Source organism: Chlamydotis macqueenii, chromosome 1 (genome assembly GCF_036417535.1).
Source record: "Chlamydotis macqueenii isolate bChlMac1 chromosome 1, bChlMac1.mat, whole genome shotgun sequence".
Lineage (NCBI taxonomy): Eukaryota > Metazoa > Chordata > Aves > Otidiformes > Otididae > Chlamydotis > Chlamydotis macqueenii.
Window position 1 is genome coordinate 69,645,177 of NC_141556.1, and position 16,605 is coordinate 69,661,781.

Below are 16,605 nucleotides of genomic sequence, written 5' to 3' on the forward strand. Positions count from 1 at the left end.
GACAGCCCCAACTCCGCGTGAAAGGCGCTCGGTCGTGCCCCTGCACCCGGCTGGTAGCCACCCCCCCTCCTCCCCGCAGCACCTCGGTCCCCTGATGTCGCTTCTCAGTCCTTGCCCCCGTGATGGCGATGACAGAGGGGACGCGAGATAGAAGCGTCTCCCGGCGCCCTAAGGGTGCAGGTTGTGTGCTTCAGGCCGAGGAAGGGCTGAGCCCTTCGGCTGGAGCAGCCCGTCCCCATCACGGGGGATGGTGGTGGCCTGGGCTGGTTCCCCCTTGGAGCCTTGTGACCCTGCGTGCTGGTACAGCCAGGCGGCTGGGGAAACCTCGGCCTGGCTGGTTTGTGAGGGTGAGGAGAACCTGTTCCCCCTGCTCCAGGTGGGACAAATGCAGCTTCAGCCTCAAGGGGAAGTGAGGTGTGGCTTAGGAGTAGTGAGTTTATAAAAAATAATTTTATTTAAGATGTTGGGGGAAGGTTTTTTCAAGTATTTTAAAAGTCTCAGAAGAGGAACAGTGACTTTTTAATGAGCGACATAATGACCAAATGCTCCCTCTGTCTTTGGGAAGGTGCTGAGGGCATTTCAGAATAAAACGCACGATTGTAGTCGTATGTGGTAGGTGGCCAGTAATCTCACATTAGAAACTGGCTTTGAAATTTCTGCAGACAAGCGTACACTGTTCAGCTGAAGAGGTCGCAGCGCAGTGGAAAAAACCAGGCTTGCCTGGGAGGCTTTGCTGCTTACTCACACGTGAAGTTTCCTCAGGTGCGAGCATTTGCTGTGGAAGCCTCTCCCACGGCAGAGGCCCCTTCTCTCTGCAGCGTCATATTTTTTTTTGCTCCATTTAACTAAGGGCGGGCAGGGAAATTGGTTTTCCTCTTTAGCGTTCCTTCTGTTTTGTGTCAGCACCATCGGCGATCCCCGGCAGGATGCGACGTGTTTTTCACTTGGATCGTGAAACCGTTATGTAACTCGGTGCTTATCTCTTACCATTTGGGTTCGCTTTTCCCTGGCGGTTTCTTGTCAGAGAGATGTCTCTGTCTCGTTACCAAAAGTTTCAGGCAGAAGTTCTGTGTTTTGTTTTCGCTCTTCACTCTCGTGAGAGGGAGGCTTTCCCCTCACAGCTGCAAGGCAAGCCAGCTCTCCGCTGTTTACCTCTCCCAAAGGCCCGGCGGCAGGGCCCCTCACATGGCAGCAGGGCCTTGGGGAAAGAAGCAGCACTGCGTGTGTCACAGGGTGACAGGCGGCCTGGTAAATCTTGTGTGCTCTGTCCTTGATAACGTGGCCAGCTCTTTCTTTACAGCGAGTGCTGGCGGCAAGGAAGTGCATGGGGGGAGGAAGGATTTTTCTTTTATTTTTTTTGACTTGTGTTCGAGATTTTGCAATGAAACAGGATATGTAGTATCATAAGTTCTTCAATTTGTTTTGATGACTGTTGTGGTTTAGCCCAAATCACCTCACAGCTTCTCGCTCACTCTGCCCCTCCCCAGCAGGATGGTGGAGAGAATTGGGAAGAAATGAAAACTCGTGGGTTGAGATGAAGACAGTTTACTAGAATAGCCAAGGAAAACTACAATAATAACAGAATATAAGGATACTATAATATACAAAATGAACAATACATGATTTCTCACCACCCAGTGTCGAAATGACCGATACAGCCTGTCCTGAGCAGCGATCACAGAAACAAAACGGAGCAGCAAGCAAAGGAGCAAAAAGGGAGCCAGCAAGGTAGAGAGAACGATGCCAGCGTTGCTATAGATGCCCCCCCACTGCGGGCAACCCCCACTTATATACTGAGCGGGACATTTATGGCATGGAATACTCTCTTTGGCCAGTTTGGGTCAATTATTCTGTCTCTTTCCCAGCTTTCTGCACCTGCACATTAGTGAGTTTTGGCAAGCCAGTCAGTGTCCTTGGTCTCATTGGAAACAACTCATATCATCAGGGTGTTTATCTACATCCTTCACACATATGAAATCCAAAACACTGGCTACAGAGAGGAAAATTAACTCCATCCCTGCCAAAACCAGGACACTGACTTTGCATTTAGTAACGGTGATTTCACCACAAGTTGTGACTTTGGAGATGAGCAGTGTTTAATATCTGAAAAGAACCGGACCCAAAATAAGAAAGGGGAAGTGAGTATGTCTTTTTGGAGATGGGCTTTACCAGCAGAGACTCTGTGGCCTGCTGAAAAAGCACAAAGGAAGGAGATGACAGTCACAAGATGTGACCATCTCTACTTGTACGGGGGAGTGCTGCAGGGGGCTGCAGCTTTAGGGCTACCAACAGATACAGGCATAGATAAAAGCAGTATTTTGAGGAGAGGGCGTGCAGGTTTCAAGCTCAAATTGCAGGGAAGGAGGGTCACCGGCGGAACTCCTCAATGGCAGTGGGAATTTCTGCCTTGCTTGGATCCTTTAAAAGGGGAGGTTCGTCTCATGAGGTGGGGTGCTCAACCTCTGGGTGCTTGTTGAGGCAGGGTGGTGGATCTGAGGGTCTTGGCTGAACCCCACTGTAGAAGACCCGAGCCTCTGCCTTGCTCTGAACTCAGATCAAGCCAGGAGCATATTTTGGTGGATCTCCTGTCTTCTCACAGTTGATGAAGCTTTTTGTCTTTGCACTAGTGCTTGTCTGTTAATCCCATCCGCTTAAAAAAAACACCCCCGGCACAGCCGAACACTGAGGAAGCGCTGCCACTGCCGGCAGCAGTTCCTGGGCACGAAGGGCAGGTTTAGCCCGGCCTGGGAGACCTGAGTGGGGAAACCATGAGCTCCCCTGAGCCAGTCAGAACCAGTTCCAGCTGTCTCTGAAACTGGTGCTGCCGCCTGGAGCAACAGAGCTCCCGCCATGGGAAGAGCCTGTGTGCCAGCCCACAGCCTCCTGCTGTGCCGGGAAGGATGAGGAAGGTGGCAGCTCGCCCTGAAGGGGCCTGTGGTTTGGGCCACAGGGGCTTGGGCCCCGCTCTGGGCTGCAGCAGCCCTGGGGACAGTGTCCCACCAGCCCAGGGGTGCTAAGCCACCGTAAGCAGGACGGAGGGGTGAAGGGAAGTGTCGTGCACCCAGCCACACCCTCCGAGCTGCCCTCGCCTCAGGGGAGGGATTGGGATGGACTAGGTGTTGTCTGTGGCCAAAGTGGGGGAAAGGAAGACAAGAACATGGAGGGGATGGGTGTTCGCCTTAGAGGGAGGCTGGGGATGGGGGAGAAAGGGATTTACTAAAGTTTCTTTTTCTGTGTCTTTTTTTTTTTCTCTCTCAGTACCTGGATCAGTGACATGAAGTTTGTGCTAATTGGTGATAAATCAGCTTAGATTGCCCTGAGGTGAGGCTGTTTAGCGTGGGATGCCCGGCCCAGAACTAGAGTAATGAGAGGGACTCTGGAAGGAGCCGTTGTCCTGGTCCTGGGAATACACGGTGCTGGAAGTGGGGAAGCCAACGTGTGTCCAGAGGTGAGTGCAGACAGCATGTGTACAGCTAGAGAAAGGAGGGGACCTGGGGAGACCGTTGTTGGGTGGGAAGGCGACTGGGAAGAGGCAGGCAGATGCTTCTGTCAAGGCCATGTGGCCTGTTGCAGTGCTGTCTCCCTGTGTAGGAGCCAAGAGCACTGGCTGGGGTGCTGCAGAGGGGGTGGCGGTGAAACATGGGGAGAGAGGTGTGCTGCTGTGATGGGGCTGTGTGCCGGGGCTCGCCACGTTCGGAGACACCAGGACTGCTTAGCAGGCTGTGGGAGTCAGGCTGATGGTCTTTATTGGAGTAGTGTGGATTAACAAGTGCCGAGGCCTTTGGTCAGAAGTGCGCAGCTAATAGCACTGAGCTGGCCAGCTGGAAAGCTGTGTGCTAGGGAAGTCAGGCTGCAGCTGCGGGAGCAGCAAGTGATCTTAAAAGTGGTTGCTTCAGAGGGAGACCCTGGCACCTCTGGCGGGAAACTGAGGACTGATGATGAAATGAAAACAAAGCCCTTTCAGGCAGCATGAGTTGCAAGGTTAAGTAGACCGGTGAAGATGGGAGTGCTGCTCCCCAGAGTGTGAGTGCTCTCTCGACAGTCCTTTGCTCAGAATGAAATTACAGAAATGCTGAATACTTGAAGCAACTGGTGTCCCTACAGTGGCTGTGGTGGTTCTGGGTAGCCAGAGCAAATGGAATACAGCTTTTGTCTTGGAAGAGCAGAGTTCTGGGGAGTTTGGGCTCTATTCTATCTGCAAGCACTGCCCTGCATAAGGGAGGAGGGCTTTAGGATCCGCTAGTGAAGAGCTGTGTGGAGCAATGGCACAATCCTGCTCATCCCACAGACGAGACACCCCTACAGAGGAACTGGGAAGAAGGAGGTAATTGACTGCAGTTGCCTGGACTGCTGGATTGTGTTTACAGGCAAGGGGGGTGGGACCCTGAAAAAGTGGTGATCATTTATGCTGTGGCCTGAAAGCTCCAAGGTCTGAGCACAGTTACTACCACCCCTCTGTTATTGCCTGATAAGCTGGTGGGATGTCAAGGAGTGACTTACGTGTATTGTACTGGAGGGAGCGTGCCAGAAGACAGGCAGGAGATTGGTGGCATGGCCAAGGATAATGCTGGGAGACCAGTTAACTTTGGAAAAAGTTTTAGAAGGGGTTAGAAAGTGTATGTCAAGATTGTTGCAGTGTTGATCTTGATAATTTTGTCTGCTGGGGAAAGGATGGGCTTGTGATGTGTGTTATGTTCACCTGAATGAGATGTTAACTACACTAGTCTGGTCTGCAGGGACAAGAGAAAGAGTTTATAATGGATTGTGATGATGTTAAAGGTAGAGTTTATATAAGTATGAGACAATTCTTAATGTATCTTCCAATGAGCTGAAAAGTAGAATATAAAGGACATAAATTGCAGGGAGTCTCAGAGGATGGCAGTGGTAACCTGTGTGGAGACCATGAACTGCTCAGTGCCAGCCAGAACCAATTCCAGCTAGCTCCAAAACTGCTGTAAACACCCTGTCTCACGCCAAAATTTAAGCCCTTAATACCCTGGCTTGGACACACTGTTGGAAACATAGGTGCACTCCTTGAAGGAGGTCCCTGCTGACATGCCTTACTTCTGAGGGGGGTGCAGCTGGTGGATGAGCCATGCTGGAGCAAGGAAACCCCTGAAGGCATTGCGGCCACTGGGTGACCCATGCTGGAGAAGGTACACCACTGAAAAACAGTGGTCTAAACCTTTTGGCTCTCTGTGCACCATAGCAAACACTGTACCTTTATTGTTCAATAAAAATGTGTATTTGGTCTCAGGAGAGCTGTCTCACCTCATCCTGGGGATTGCTGAGGGTTTAATGGGTTGCTTCCTTCAGAAAGTTGCAAAGCAAATGTTCTTGGATTACATGTTCATGAACTGAAAGTGGAAATTTTAGAAAGAAGTTCTAAGGTGCCTCTTTTCTTGAACAAAGGTTTTACTATTTTCCCATGAAACCCAAGGTGTAACTTTATGATTATGCCTTTGGTCACCTGCCCAGTAGGAGGAAACAGAAAGGTGACACAACCACAAAAGCAAGTACTCCCTCATCTCACCTGGTGGTGTTAAAGGAGCCCCGATTGTTTTGATGGCTTGACTTTGAATGTCAGGTGAGAAGGAGGTTTGGGGATTGATTCCTTGAGATCTACCCTTGCACATCTTCCCTGTGCCAGGTACACTCCAGAGCAGGTGTCTGTGCACATAAGGGTGTTTGGGGAACTCAAGTGCCCGGCTCTGCTGTTGCTGGGACTTGTGTCTCTGCACCGTGCCCTCTGGGACCAGTGTCTGCTGGAGGTGGAGAGGCCAAAGGGGTCGGTGGGCTCAGGCCCTGCTGCTCCCCTGTGGGGGTGAGCAAGCCCCCGCTGCTGCAGTGCTGTGGAAGGGCTCGGGGCCCTGGGGCTGTGGGGCCAGGGCGGGCAGTGGTGGGAGCAGGGCAGACCCCCCCGGCTGGGTGGCATCTGAAACTGCAGCTCTGGGGGCCTGTGGCTTGCGGGGAGGGGGCCGGGCGGGTCTCCTCTGGGGGCCGGCTGCCCTCTGGTGCCCGCAGGGAAAAGTGCGGGTGGCTGCGCTGTCCCGAGGGGTCGGTGTCCCCCCACGTGCGGGTGGCTGCAGCCGCCCTCTCGTGTGTGTATTTCACCTTTGTTCACAGGCGAGAGGGTCCGTGGGGTCTAGGGAGCCTAAAGAGCGAGCTGGGTCTGTCCCACCGCGGGTGTAACAGATCGTGCTGAAGGCTGCTGCCCTTTGTTCAGCCCAATTCTCCCTTGGCTGCGACTGAAGCTTAGAGGTTGGCCCTGAGGTCAGTACCTAAAGTTAGGGGAGGCGATTCCCCAGCAGAGATACTTCAGCAGCTGCCTGTGACTTAGGAGCAAAGGCCAAGTACAGAGTACTGTGCAGAGTAGGTCTAAGATACAAAGTGCGTCTTAAAAACAGAACAGCAAGAAAATTCCTATTTCCTTTATTTGGCTGCAATACGATACCATCTATTAGTACTTCTGTACAGAACTAAAAGTACTTGTACTGTATCCCCCTGCCACATGTTGTTGCTGGCCCAGGGGGTTGTATATTACCTTCTTTTTGGAATTTTTAGTTTGGGAAAAAAAAAAAAAAAAACAAACTCAACCCTAAACCAACAGTTTTATCTGCAATAGTCAGAATATTGAACTTAAAAATAATGGACCTAGTAAAGAATGAAATCAGTTCCTAAAGTCAAATGGTATTAGGAGTTTGGCATGCTATCTCCCTTCTAGCTATAAGGTCTAGGCAAGAGCATAAACACTCAGACTTTCAAAGCAAAAGATAGTTTTCATCAGTCAGGACTCTATTTCATTGCTGCATTTAAAGATTAGTTTTCTTCAGAGATGGGCATTTGAATGAAGTGGCAGGTGTAAGTTCTGAGGCTGTTTTTTTTTTTTTTTTTTGCTTGTTAATAATTTTCCACATAAGAACAGAATTTCACAACTAGCAATAATCTGAAGCACATCTTGACATTGTGTTGTATCCAAAACCCACCATGCTGTTGTCATTTGACACAGAGGAGAAAGCCTGTGTAAAAATACTGCCCAGCATGGATCTGTATGTTTTCTGCATATGGCTTATCCTAAGGAAGTTAGTCTTTAGTTCACATTTCTCAGAGGTTTTCCTCCGGTGCTCACAACTGCTGATTATCCTCCGTAGCCCATTTATACAGGATGGAGTACAAATGTGAATGTGTAGTTGTCTCTCCATTTTCTCCTTAATTTAACATTTTGGTAGAAAATTATTACAGCCCACATTTTGTTCTTTAGAACAATTTTACTATGTAAAATGTTTTCCTTATTTCAAAAAAGGAAAACCACCACCACAATAAGTCACTGAATACATATCCTGTGACTTCACTGGCTGCCAGAGAGATGGAATAAGAAAGCTAGATAAATTGATAGGAAGAATATCAGACCAAGCTCTGGAGGATATGAGGGCAGGATGTTACTGGCTTCAGTATTCTGCATTGAAAGGGTACTCCTTGTGAGTTTTGCACCTGAAGAGAATGAAGGAATTAATTTCAGCCATCTTTAAAAAAAATAATTATTATTTTAATATATGAAGCTGTAGTGAGTGCTTAGAGGACTCTATAGTTCAGGATCTGAACTATATATATATATATAATTGTAGAATGGATTTGTTACTTATTTGTTTTCCTGGATATTGTGCGCCATTTGTACCCTGGGAAAACCCAAGTCACTTTGTCAGTGACTCAGGCTCTCAGCATTCTAGGCAGTGTTTAAATGCAAAATCTGTGTATACAGCATTCATAACTTAAGGGTTTGAAAAAATCAAATACTGAATGTTACCACTTACGTGCTCATTGCATACACTCTCCAGTTTCTGTTAAAGCTGAAAATAGTTGCCATCTCCTCTTTTGTCAATTCAAAGTCAAACACCTAACAAGAGAAATGGCTGTAAGTCACCTCTCTGAACAAAATCAGATACTGCAAGCAGAAAAGCCTCTTGCCTGAGGAGGACTTGGGAAGGGTGAGAAAGAGTCACTGCTTGCTCTGCAGGGGGAAGCCATGCCATCCCTGAACATGCCATGCACCCACATCACTCCTAATCACTCACCTTGAAGTTCTCCACAATGCGCTGTGGTGTGATAGACTTTGGAATCACAATCACATTTCTCTGGATCTGGAAGCGAAGGAGAACCTGGAAGAACAGAAAACTGAATAATTCCTCCTGTTCTGGATGAAGTAGAGCCTATTCCGACAGCTGTTTTCCCCCAGCTACACCCGCTTCTGCAGAGCTGCATGTCAAATCAAATCACTCCTGTCCTTGTGGTCCAGGTAGTGCTTCCTGGAAAGCAAAGAGGGAAGTGGCAGAGGCTCACAAGGAAGGCCTCCAGTTTGGAAGGAATCCAGTTTTAGAACAATCAAGTCTCTTCCTTCCCCCTGGGCTTTGATAAAAGTTTCATTCTCTGCAACAGGACTGAGATGGGAAGACTGAAACATGACAGCATCTGAAGGTGGGTCAAGAAAATGTTTCTTGTTGACAAAGAGCCCTTACAAACATGTATTGAAGGCCACACAGTAAACAAACCTGCATTGCTATTTATCACCACAGGAGAGCACCACAGTTGACAGGGAATGAAGAGCCAGCCTGTCCTTTACATTGTCATTAGCTGTCCTGTGGTACAGGAAGAGGTACCCACTGCCTGGCACCTACGTACCTGTGCTGGGGTTTTGTTGTGCTTGGCTGCAATCTCTTTGATCTTGGGGTCATCCAGAAGGGAAGGATCCTCTGGCTTAGCCCTACACAGAGAGCAGATAGCAACAGAAATCTGTATTTAGAAGAGTAATTAATGGTGCACTTACTGTCTCAGTGCTTCAAGCATAATCCATGCCAGCTCCCTTGCTAATTGCAAGGTAGTCTTACCATGGTCTGTCAGGAGAGCCAAGGGGACTGTATGCTGTCACAGTGATCCCTTTGGATTGACAGTACTTGATCAGCTTCTCCTGGGTAAGGTATGGATGACATTCAATCTGCCAACACAAGAGTAGAGAGATTGACAGCAATACAGCTGCTGTAACTCACTCCAGGGATTATCTCCTAATACACTTACAGTTCAATTTTTGCCTTAATGTGCCAGTCTTGCAAAGTATTATCCAGCCTTAGTTCTGTACAGCACCTGCTTTTACAGTAAGGCTTCTTGTGCCTCTGAGTCTTTGCTGTGGGGAAAGAGCATTTAATAAGGCTCATCTTTGGGTTCTTTGTCCCTGAGAAGGCATGTTCTGAGGTGCTTCTCTGATTCTAAGCAGTAGTTCAGCAAATATTGAAAACTTCAGTGCCTGGTATATTCAGGAATAACACGGAGTGGGATTAGAAGAACGTGCTGTATCTGCTCTGTTCTCCCTTCTTCTCTGTTCTTGTCATAAAAGCCCCTTTTTCAAGAGTTTGTGTGAAGGGGTTCTAGTGATATTTGTTGTTTTAGATGGAGATGCTTTTTTTTTTTTTCAATTTTAGCCTGCTCTTTTTTTTTGGTAACTACATGCAGAGAAAGTGTTAAAATATCCTTAGTACTGATAAGCTATGGAGAGTAGTACTCCTGGTGAACCTGCAAGAAATGTCTGAATCTGTACAAGACCACTTGGAGAAGTTAGCATCGATGGCGTGCAAGAGGGCAGTGGCTGCAGACAAAGACTAGGTGATTTTTTTTTTTTGTATGTGTGTATGCACACACTTCATTTTTATTTTATACAAGTAAAAAAGTCCTCAGAGCAGATACCAGGAAGCCACTGGTGTGCCAGTACATGCTCTGCTTCTGCATATACAGTTAAAACTGACCTTTCATTTACAGTTTAGTGACTGAGTAAATTGTGCATGCATGTGTGCGTGCACGCATGAGAAGAAATGCATGTGTTGTGTGAACAGTTTTCTGCCATTAATAACAGACTGATGCTATTACTAGTTACAGAACAAGTAAGGTATTTGAAGAAGTTACAGTTGTAATTTGTGTACAACTACACCCCCTATGAGAATACAAGAAATCTACAACATCCTCATGTGTACCCAGAAATAATCACAGGGTGTTTACGTGCCATTATCTCCTTTGTTATCCCTTTTTCCATATCCTCATTCATCTGTAATGAGATCTTTATAATCCCTGAAAACTATTCACCTGCAGTCACTTAGCAGCTTACCTGGTTATTTGCAGGCTTGTGCTTCAGTCCTGGCTTGTTCAAGATTCTTTCAATCTGTTCATGGTTAAAGTTGGAGATACCAATGGCTTTTACCAGACCACAGTCCACCAGCTCTTCCATGGCCTAACAGAAAGAAGCACAAAGTCGCATCCAGTGTACAAGACCAGGCCTGAAGAGGTTCTTCCTAGTATGGCTTGTTTCCCTTCATGGGAAGGGAAAGACAACTGTTCGGAGTTGCAAAGTTTGTCTCTAGGGGAAAAAGTGCATGCTGGTGTATTTGTGCCATGTCTTCCATCTCACCTAGGCCCAAAGACTAATTTCTTGAGATGGTAGAAACACCAAGTTAGTTCCATGTGGAAAATAATGACAATCAATAATGTGCTATCGAGCCAGCACTGGAACACTGTACCCCAGGCTGTAGGCAAGATCACAACCTGAAATATCTTTATTCCTGCAAAAATGTATTTGAGCAGTTTAAAGAACTGTGCTGAAGGCAACAGTTCTGTGGTTATTATGGTCAAGCAATCTGGTCTGCAGCTCTACTGAAGATTATCAGCTTGATTAAGCGTTATGTTTTGAAAAGCTACATTGTATACCATAAGATAAATAAAGAAGAATTTTGTGACTGATTAAGGTAACGAAAGCATGGAAAAGACTGCCAAGGATAAGAAACATGATTCTCCCACTGTGGCTGAACTTACCTCCCATGTATCTAGAATATTTGTGTTGCTGGATATTGACATGCCGTTGTCATCTGTGGGAAACAGCTCCTCTCCTGCCTATCAGTGAGAAAGAAAAATGCTTGAAACACTCTTTTGTGGGAAGTTAATCCCAAAACAACTGAGGGCCATGATAGCTTTAACATCTACTGCCGGAAATACTAATAAATGTCTACATCATTCACACACGTTTATGGCATTTTGCCATTTCTCATAGGAAGGACAGGTGTACCTCCTGGACCTAGCAGAATGGTGACTCACCAAAACACATACAGATGAACAAGTCACCCTGCTTGTGGAACAAAGCAGAACAAACAAGCTTGCTGTACTCCTCTATCATGTCTATTAAGGGAGAACAAGAACGGTTTTCTGAAGATTTGTGGGGTTTTTTTAAAAAGTATTAGGACTTGTTTAGGTCTGAAAGACATTTAAGTTAGGTCTAGAGTGAGCCACATCTGCTGAACAATATAGTACATACACACCTAGGTCTTCTGTGAGGGGAGCATCGGTTTTAAGTTGGTGGTACTAGGAAAATCAGAACATCTCAGATGTATGAGAACAGAGCTAGGCCCCCACATCTCCATATTGCTGTACACCTGGTGTGTTGTGCAGATGTCAGAGTATTATGCCATGACACTTTTACTCAAGAGTTTTGTTTGCATAAAACAAACCATAAAAGCTTTGAAAGTATGATGAACAGTTGGTAAGCTCAAAAGCAACAGATAGCATGGAGATCTTAACTTGTTGTTCTGGTTTTGTTAGTGAGGGGGGGCCTAAGGTGGTAGCTTCTGTAAGAAACTGCTAGAAGTCGCTCCCCTTTGTTCAGTGGACTCGGCCAGGCCTAGGGCGGACCTGCTGCTGGCCAAGGCCGAGCCAATTGGTAGCAGAATGTCCCGTGATAACGCCTCTGCAATAACGTATTTAAGTAGGGGAAAACAGAAAAAAAAAAAAAGATGTGAAGCAGCTGAGCAGGGGGCAGAGAGGGGGAGGCACGAGCCTTGTGGGCCTTGCAGGCCTCAGCCTCTGGCCTCCCGCCAGGCAGCAGACTGGGCCCAACTCGGCCCGGCCTGGCTGCAAGAAGTGGAGAGGAGATAAGAAGTGAATAAGATGTAAAAAGGATCCTGAGAGGCGTCTGCCAGGCTGTTGTGAGGAATGGCTGCAGACGCCAAAGTCAGTGAAGAAGGAGGGGGAGGAGTAATGCGGCTCCTGGCCAAGATTCCTCTGCAACTCGTGGTGAAGACCATGGTGGAGCAGGTTGTCCCCCTGCAGCCCATGGAGGTCCACAGAGGGGCAGAGATCCACCTGCAGCCCGTGGAGGACCCCATGCTGGAGCAGGTGGAGGCCTGAAGGAGGCTGTGGCCCGTGGAGGGCCCACTGGGACAGCTGTTCTAGAGGGACTGCACCCCGTGGAAGAGATGACCCATGCCAGAGCAGTTTCACAAAGGACTGTGGCCTGTGGGAGGGACCCCACGCTGGAGCAGAGGAGGAATGCGAGGAGTTCTTCCCCCGACCATGACATAGTGGCATAAAACAATGTGTGATGAACTGACCGCGACCCTCATTCCCTTCCCCCCTCGCCGTGCCACTCGGGAGGGGAGGTAGTATAGATAATGTTAAGCCCGGGAAGAGGGAGGGGTGGATGGAGGCTATCTTGTTCCCTGTCTCATTCTCCTGCTAATTTTAGAAATAAATGAGTGTTTTTCCCCAAGTCAAGTCTGTTTTGCCCATAATGGTAACTTTAAGGATTCTCTCCCCGTCCTTATCTCAAACCTCGAGCCGTTTTTCCTATATCATCTCCTCCTGTTCTCTTGGAGGGTGGGGGGAGAGAGAGAGAGACTGCATAGTCTGGTCCCGATCGGGGCTGAACTATGACACCTGTCTGTAGCAGAAAGGGAAAGCTAAGACTAGAAATAGATCAGCTCCTTTGAAGTACATGAAGTATGAAACTTGGATGTCAGAAAGTCTCACCTTTTGGAATCCAAGATCTGTGGAACAACACTAAGGCTCCTGCAGCAAAGGTCAGCTCAATCTGTACTGTATTAAGGACTCAGTGATTAAAGACAGAAATGGAATACAGAATCACAAAGCAAAAGAAAATGCTTCTGTAACACGCAGAGGAAAATTTCTGTCAGGCAGCAAAGCACAGCCCTCCTTTCCAGAAAGGAGGAGGCTAAGACATTGGCAGATGAGTACACTTTGGATTTGCAGAAGACAATGCATAGCCAAAAGTAAAGGAGCACAACTCATGCTTGCAGCTGGAAGGCCTGATCTTAGTGCTAGGTCTGCATCTCTGGTATCAAAAGGGCAGAGGATGCTGTGCAAGCAGCAGTCTCAGGGGCAGAGATCAAGAGCCTGGCTCACGTGGCCAGACTAAAGCTGCATGAGCAGCACCAGAGCAGCAATGGCGCACACAACAGACACGTGCTCTTTCTGGACTGGAGCAGCAGAAGTGCTGGAAGCGTTACTGGCAGTTTTGAGGAGCTCTCCCAGGAAGAAAAGCCAAGGGCATTGCTGCTACTGTACCTTGAACCCAAGAGGCCAGTGCATGAGGTAGAGATCCAGGTAATCCAGTTTCAGGTCGGCAAGAGTCTTCTGGCAGGCTCCCTTCACCAGATGTTTTTCATAAAATGTGCACCACAGCTAGAGACAAAAAGCCAAGGCACCCCGTGACTTCCAGGATTAAAGCTTTTGGAACCCTTCTGTCCTCTTCCAGAGAGTGCCTGTCACCTTTGAAAGGTGATGCAAAACTAGGCCATCCTGATGCTCTTCAGATGGGGCTTGCTCTGTGAGCAGGACTGGCCTGTGATTCCAATGGCTGCGGTGGCTTATGTGATCAAACAGGGCTGTAAACTGAAAAAACGCTAATCCTGCTCCATTAGTCAAGACACATAAAAGCCACTTATTACAGGCAGATACTGGTTAAAGAGCTCTTTTTAAGTTAATAATTTCAGTGGTGAGCTAAATCTAGGATTTCCTGCATAAGCAAGGAAAAAAGCACACTGTCTGGGGCTGTTTGAGTTTAACACACATTTTGAACAATCCCATGAAAATGGAGAACGTGGAGGCTATCTTAGATAACTCTCTACAGAATAAGGTGGCAAAAAGAAGCTTCCAACAGTATTGGCCTGAACTATATTCTGAATTACTCAATGCTATAGCACACAGTCTTTCCCGTTCTACACAAAGCAGGCCTTCCCCTGCATCCTAGTCCCTGGTCACCAGATCCTTACCTTACTGACGATGAAGAGGTCCTCTCGTTTCACAACGCCTTCCTTGATTTTCTGCTGGATCCCTTCCCCGACTTCACTCTCATTCTGGTACACGTAGGCACAGTCAAAGTGGCGGTACCCAGCATCGATGGCAGCCATCACTGCAGCCGTTACTTTCCCAGCTGGGGACTGAAAAAGAGAAGGTTAAGATCCTAAATCAAAGCATCCAAGCCATTTCCTGGTTGTCTGGAAACTAAAGAAACACACACAAAGGGGTTTTAAGAAGAGTTCTTCCATGCAGTGTTCTTAAAGCTATATTCATCTTACAAATGCAGGCTCTGGGGCTTGAAGCCAGCCTCCAGACGTTTCTCTGTAGCCCCACTCCCACACAAGTTCAGCCCAACAGCCAGGGAGAGCAGAGCCCCCCAACACCAGGACAGCTCTCCAGAGCCAGACCCGGGGAAGCGAGTTTTGTGTCAGGGAGCTCTGTGGTGCCTCTCAGCCAGCACCCCTCGCTTCCCAGTGCTGTGTCTGAGAAGACAAACAGCAACTGCCCAGAATTTTAGTTTGATGGAGGGGGCAGTGGTCTGCACCTTAGTCATCCACATCACCATGGTGTACTGCACCATGCTCTAGCCCAGCTCCTTCCCTGGGCACATCCCACTGGCCATTGGAAGGTCACACCAGCTGCCTCCTTCAGAGCTGGGAGAGATGCACGTTTCCGTGTGTTTCTGTACCCTGACAGAGGACGTAAGAGCTGCGCACAAAGAAGCGTTGGCATATCTTGTTCAGACAAATCCAGTAATGTTTGTCTTCAGGCATTGCACAGATCACCGTTTGATTTTGCAGTCATCGTGACAGCGGCACAACCCTCTTTGTCAGAACTTGCTTGATATGCCCGAATTGTCTTCTAAAGCCCCATCTTGTTACCGGGTGATCGAAGGTAACCTCACCCTGGACTTAAGCTGTTCCACACCACAGCAACCAAGCCAAGTGCCCCCCTGCAGCAGCGGGGAGGGACGGGGAAGGGGCGGCGGGGGAGAGGGACTCGTCGGTGGCTGCAGCCGCGGGAGCCGGGCGGGGAGGCGACCCCCGGTCCCCTGCGGGGTGCGGGCGGGAGGGAAGGAGCCGCTTCTCACCGACCGGAGAAGTCCAAGGGTCCTCGCCTCTCCACCCAGCTCGCGGCGGGGAGGGGTCCCCGAGGCGGGGAAAGCCGGGCCGCCCCCGCTTCCCTCCCCAAGGCGAGGCCCATCAGAGGGGCCCAGAGCGCTCAGGAACTCGCCGGGGGCGGCCGGCCGGCCGACCCCCGCTCCGAGCCCTCCGTTACCTTCCATGTGCCCAACCCCAGGAGGGGCATCTTGGCCGCCGTGTTCAGCTGCACGCAGGTCGCCATGGCCCCTCACACGGGAACGCTGCCGGGCAATACGGCCCGCCGAACCCCTTTAATAGCGGCCGGGCCCGCCCAGCCCCGCCCCGGCTCCCCCGGGCGAGGACCGGTCCTCCCCGCGCCCCCGGAGCCGCTCTCTTCACCGTTGCGAGTTGCGAGCCCCGCGGCGGGGGCAGCGCGTCCCCGGCCCTTGCGGGGCTCCCGCAGTGCCAGCGGCCGGTGTGCGTTTGGGGGCTTTCAGCCTTCCGTGCCCCTCCGCGGGTGGGGTGAGCGTTAGCCGACGCTTGCGATAATAGGAGAGGAAAAGGGAGCTGTTTCGTAGGAGTAATTTAGAAAGCGGGGCTTTTGAATAAGAATGTTATTTTTTAAAGTTGGGACGTGTTTCTTTTTGAAAGTTGCAGAAAAATTGTGAGTTTTTAATGAATGTCATGATGAATCACAATGTCCCTCTATTTTCAGGGAGGTGCAGGCCATATTTCAGAATAAAATCTAGACGTGTAGAAATAAATGGCAGGCGGTCTGTAATTTCACACCACAGACTGGCTTTGAAATTTTGCAGATAAGAGCGTGCCGTTTTGTTGAAGTGGTTGCAGCACAGTGGGGGAAAAAAAAAAAAATAAAGTACTTGCAGGATCCAATAGATGGTCCTGGATGTTATGTTAAGGCCACCTGGGAAACTTTGCTGCTTCCATATGCTTGGAGAATTTATTCAGGTGCAAGCATTAGCTGGGGGTATAAAGATGTATTTTTCACTGGCTGCCTTTCCCACAGCAGATGCCCAGCTGCTGTGTACTTTTTGCTTCTCTTACCTGAGGACAGACAAGGTAATTTGTTGTCTCTTTAGTCATTCTGCTTTTTTTTTTTTTTTGTCAGCACCATCAGCTATCTTCAGCAGGATGCGATGTTTCAGTTGTATCACTAACAGTTATATAATGCAATGTTTGCCTTTTACTTTTTTTTTCTGGATTCCTTCTCTGTAAATCTGCTCTGAGTATGTTCAGACTCTTGGTGTTTTGCTCAGGGCTCGGTGAAATCAGTGGAGAGATTGTGATTAGCCTGACCCTGTTCCTTAGTTCTGCTGACAGCGTTAAAAACAACCTGCGCAGAGTGAGTACTGATGGGGAGCTGGACTATGTGGTCTTA

The 16,605-nt window shown here is 48.7% G+C and overlaps 2 protein-coding genes across 2 annotated transcripts in view; one reads left to right on the plus strand and one right to left on the minus strand.

The window, feature by feature from the left end:
- Positions 1–430: 430 nt before the first annotated feature.
- Positions 431–16,605, plus strand: part of BPGM (bisphosphoglycerate mutase) — a 74,885-nt gene continuing 58,710 nt past the window's right edge. The window contains exons 1-2 of the mRNA XM_086755938.1: positions 431–1,248; positions 3,259–3,448. The gene's annotated coding sequence lies outside the window, so the exon portion shown is untranslated. The remainder of the gene's footprint in view (positions 1,249–3,258; positions 3,449–16,605) is intronic.
- LOC104473174 (aldo-keto reductase family 1 member B1) lies at positions 7,304–15,472 on the minus strand. Its single transcript, XM_086755916.1, has 10 exons — positions 15,403–15,472; positions 14,097–14,264; positions 13,390–13,506; positions 10,849–10,926; positions 10,148–10,270; positions 8,883–8,989; positions 8,677–8,758; positions 8,073–8,156; positions 7,812–7,894; positions 7,304–7,491 (listed from the first exon to the last, which is right to left on the minus strand). Exons 1-10 carry the CDS (start codon positions 15,466–15,468, stop codon positions 7,449–7,451), a joined length of 951 nt encoding a protein of 316 aa, XP_086612042.1. The 5' UTR covers positions 15,469–15,472; the 3' UTR covers positions 7,304–7,448.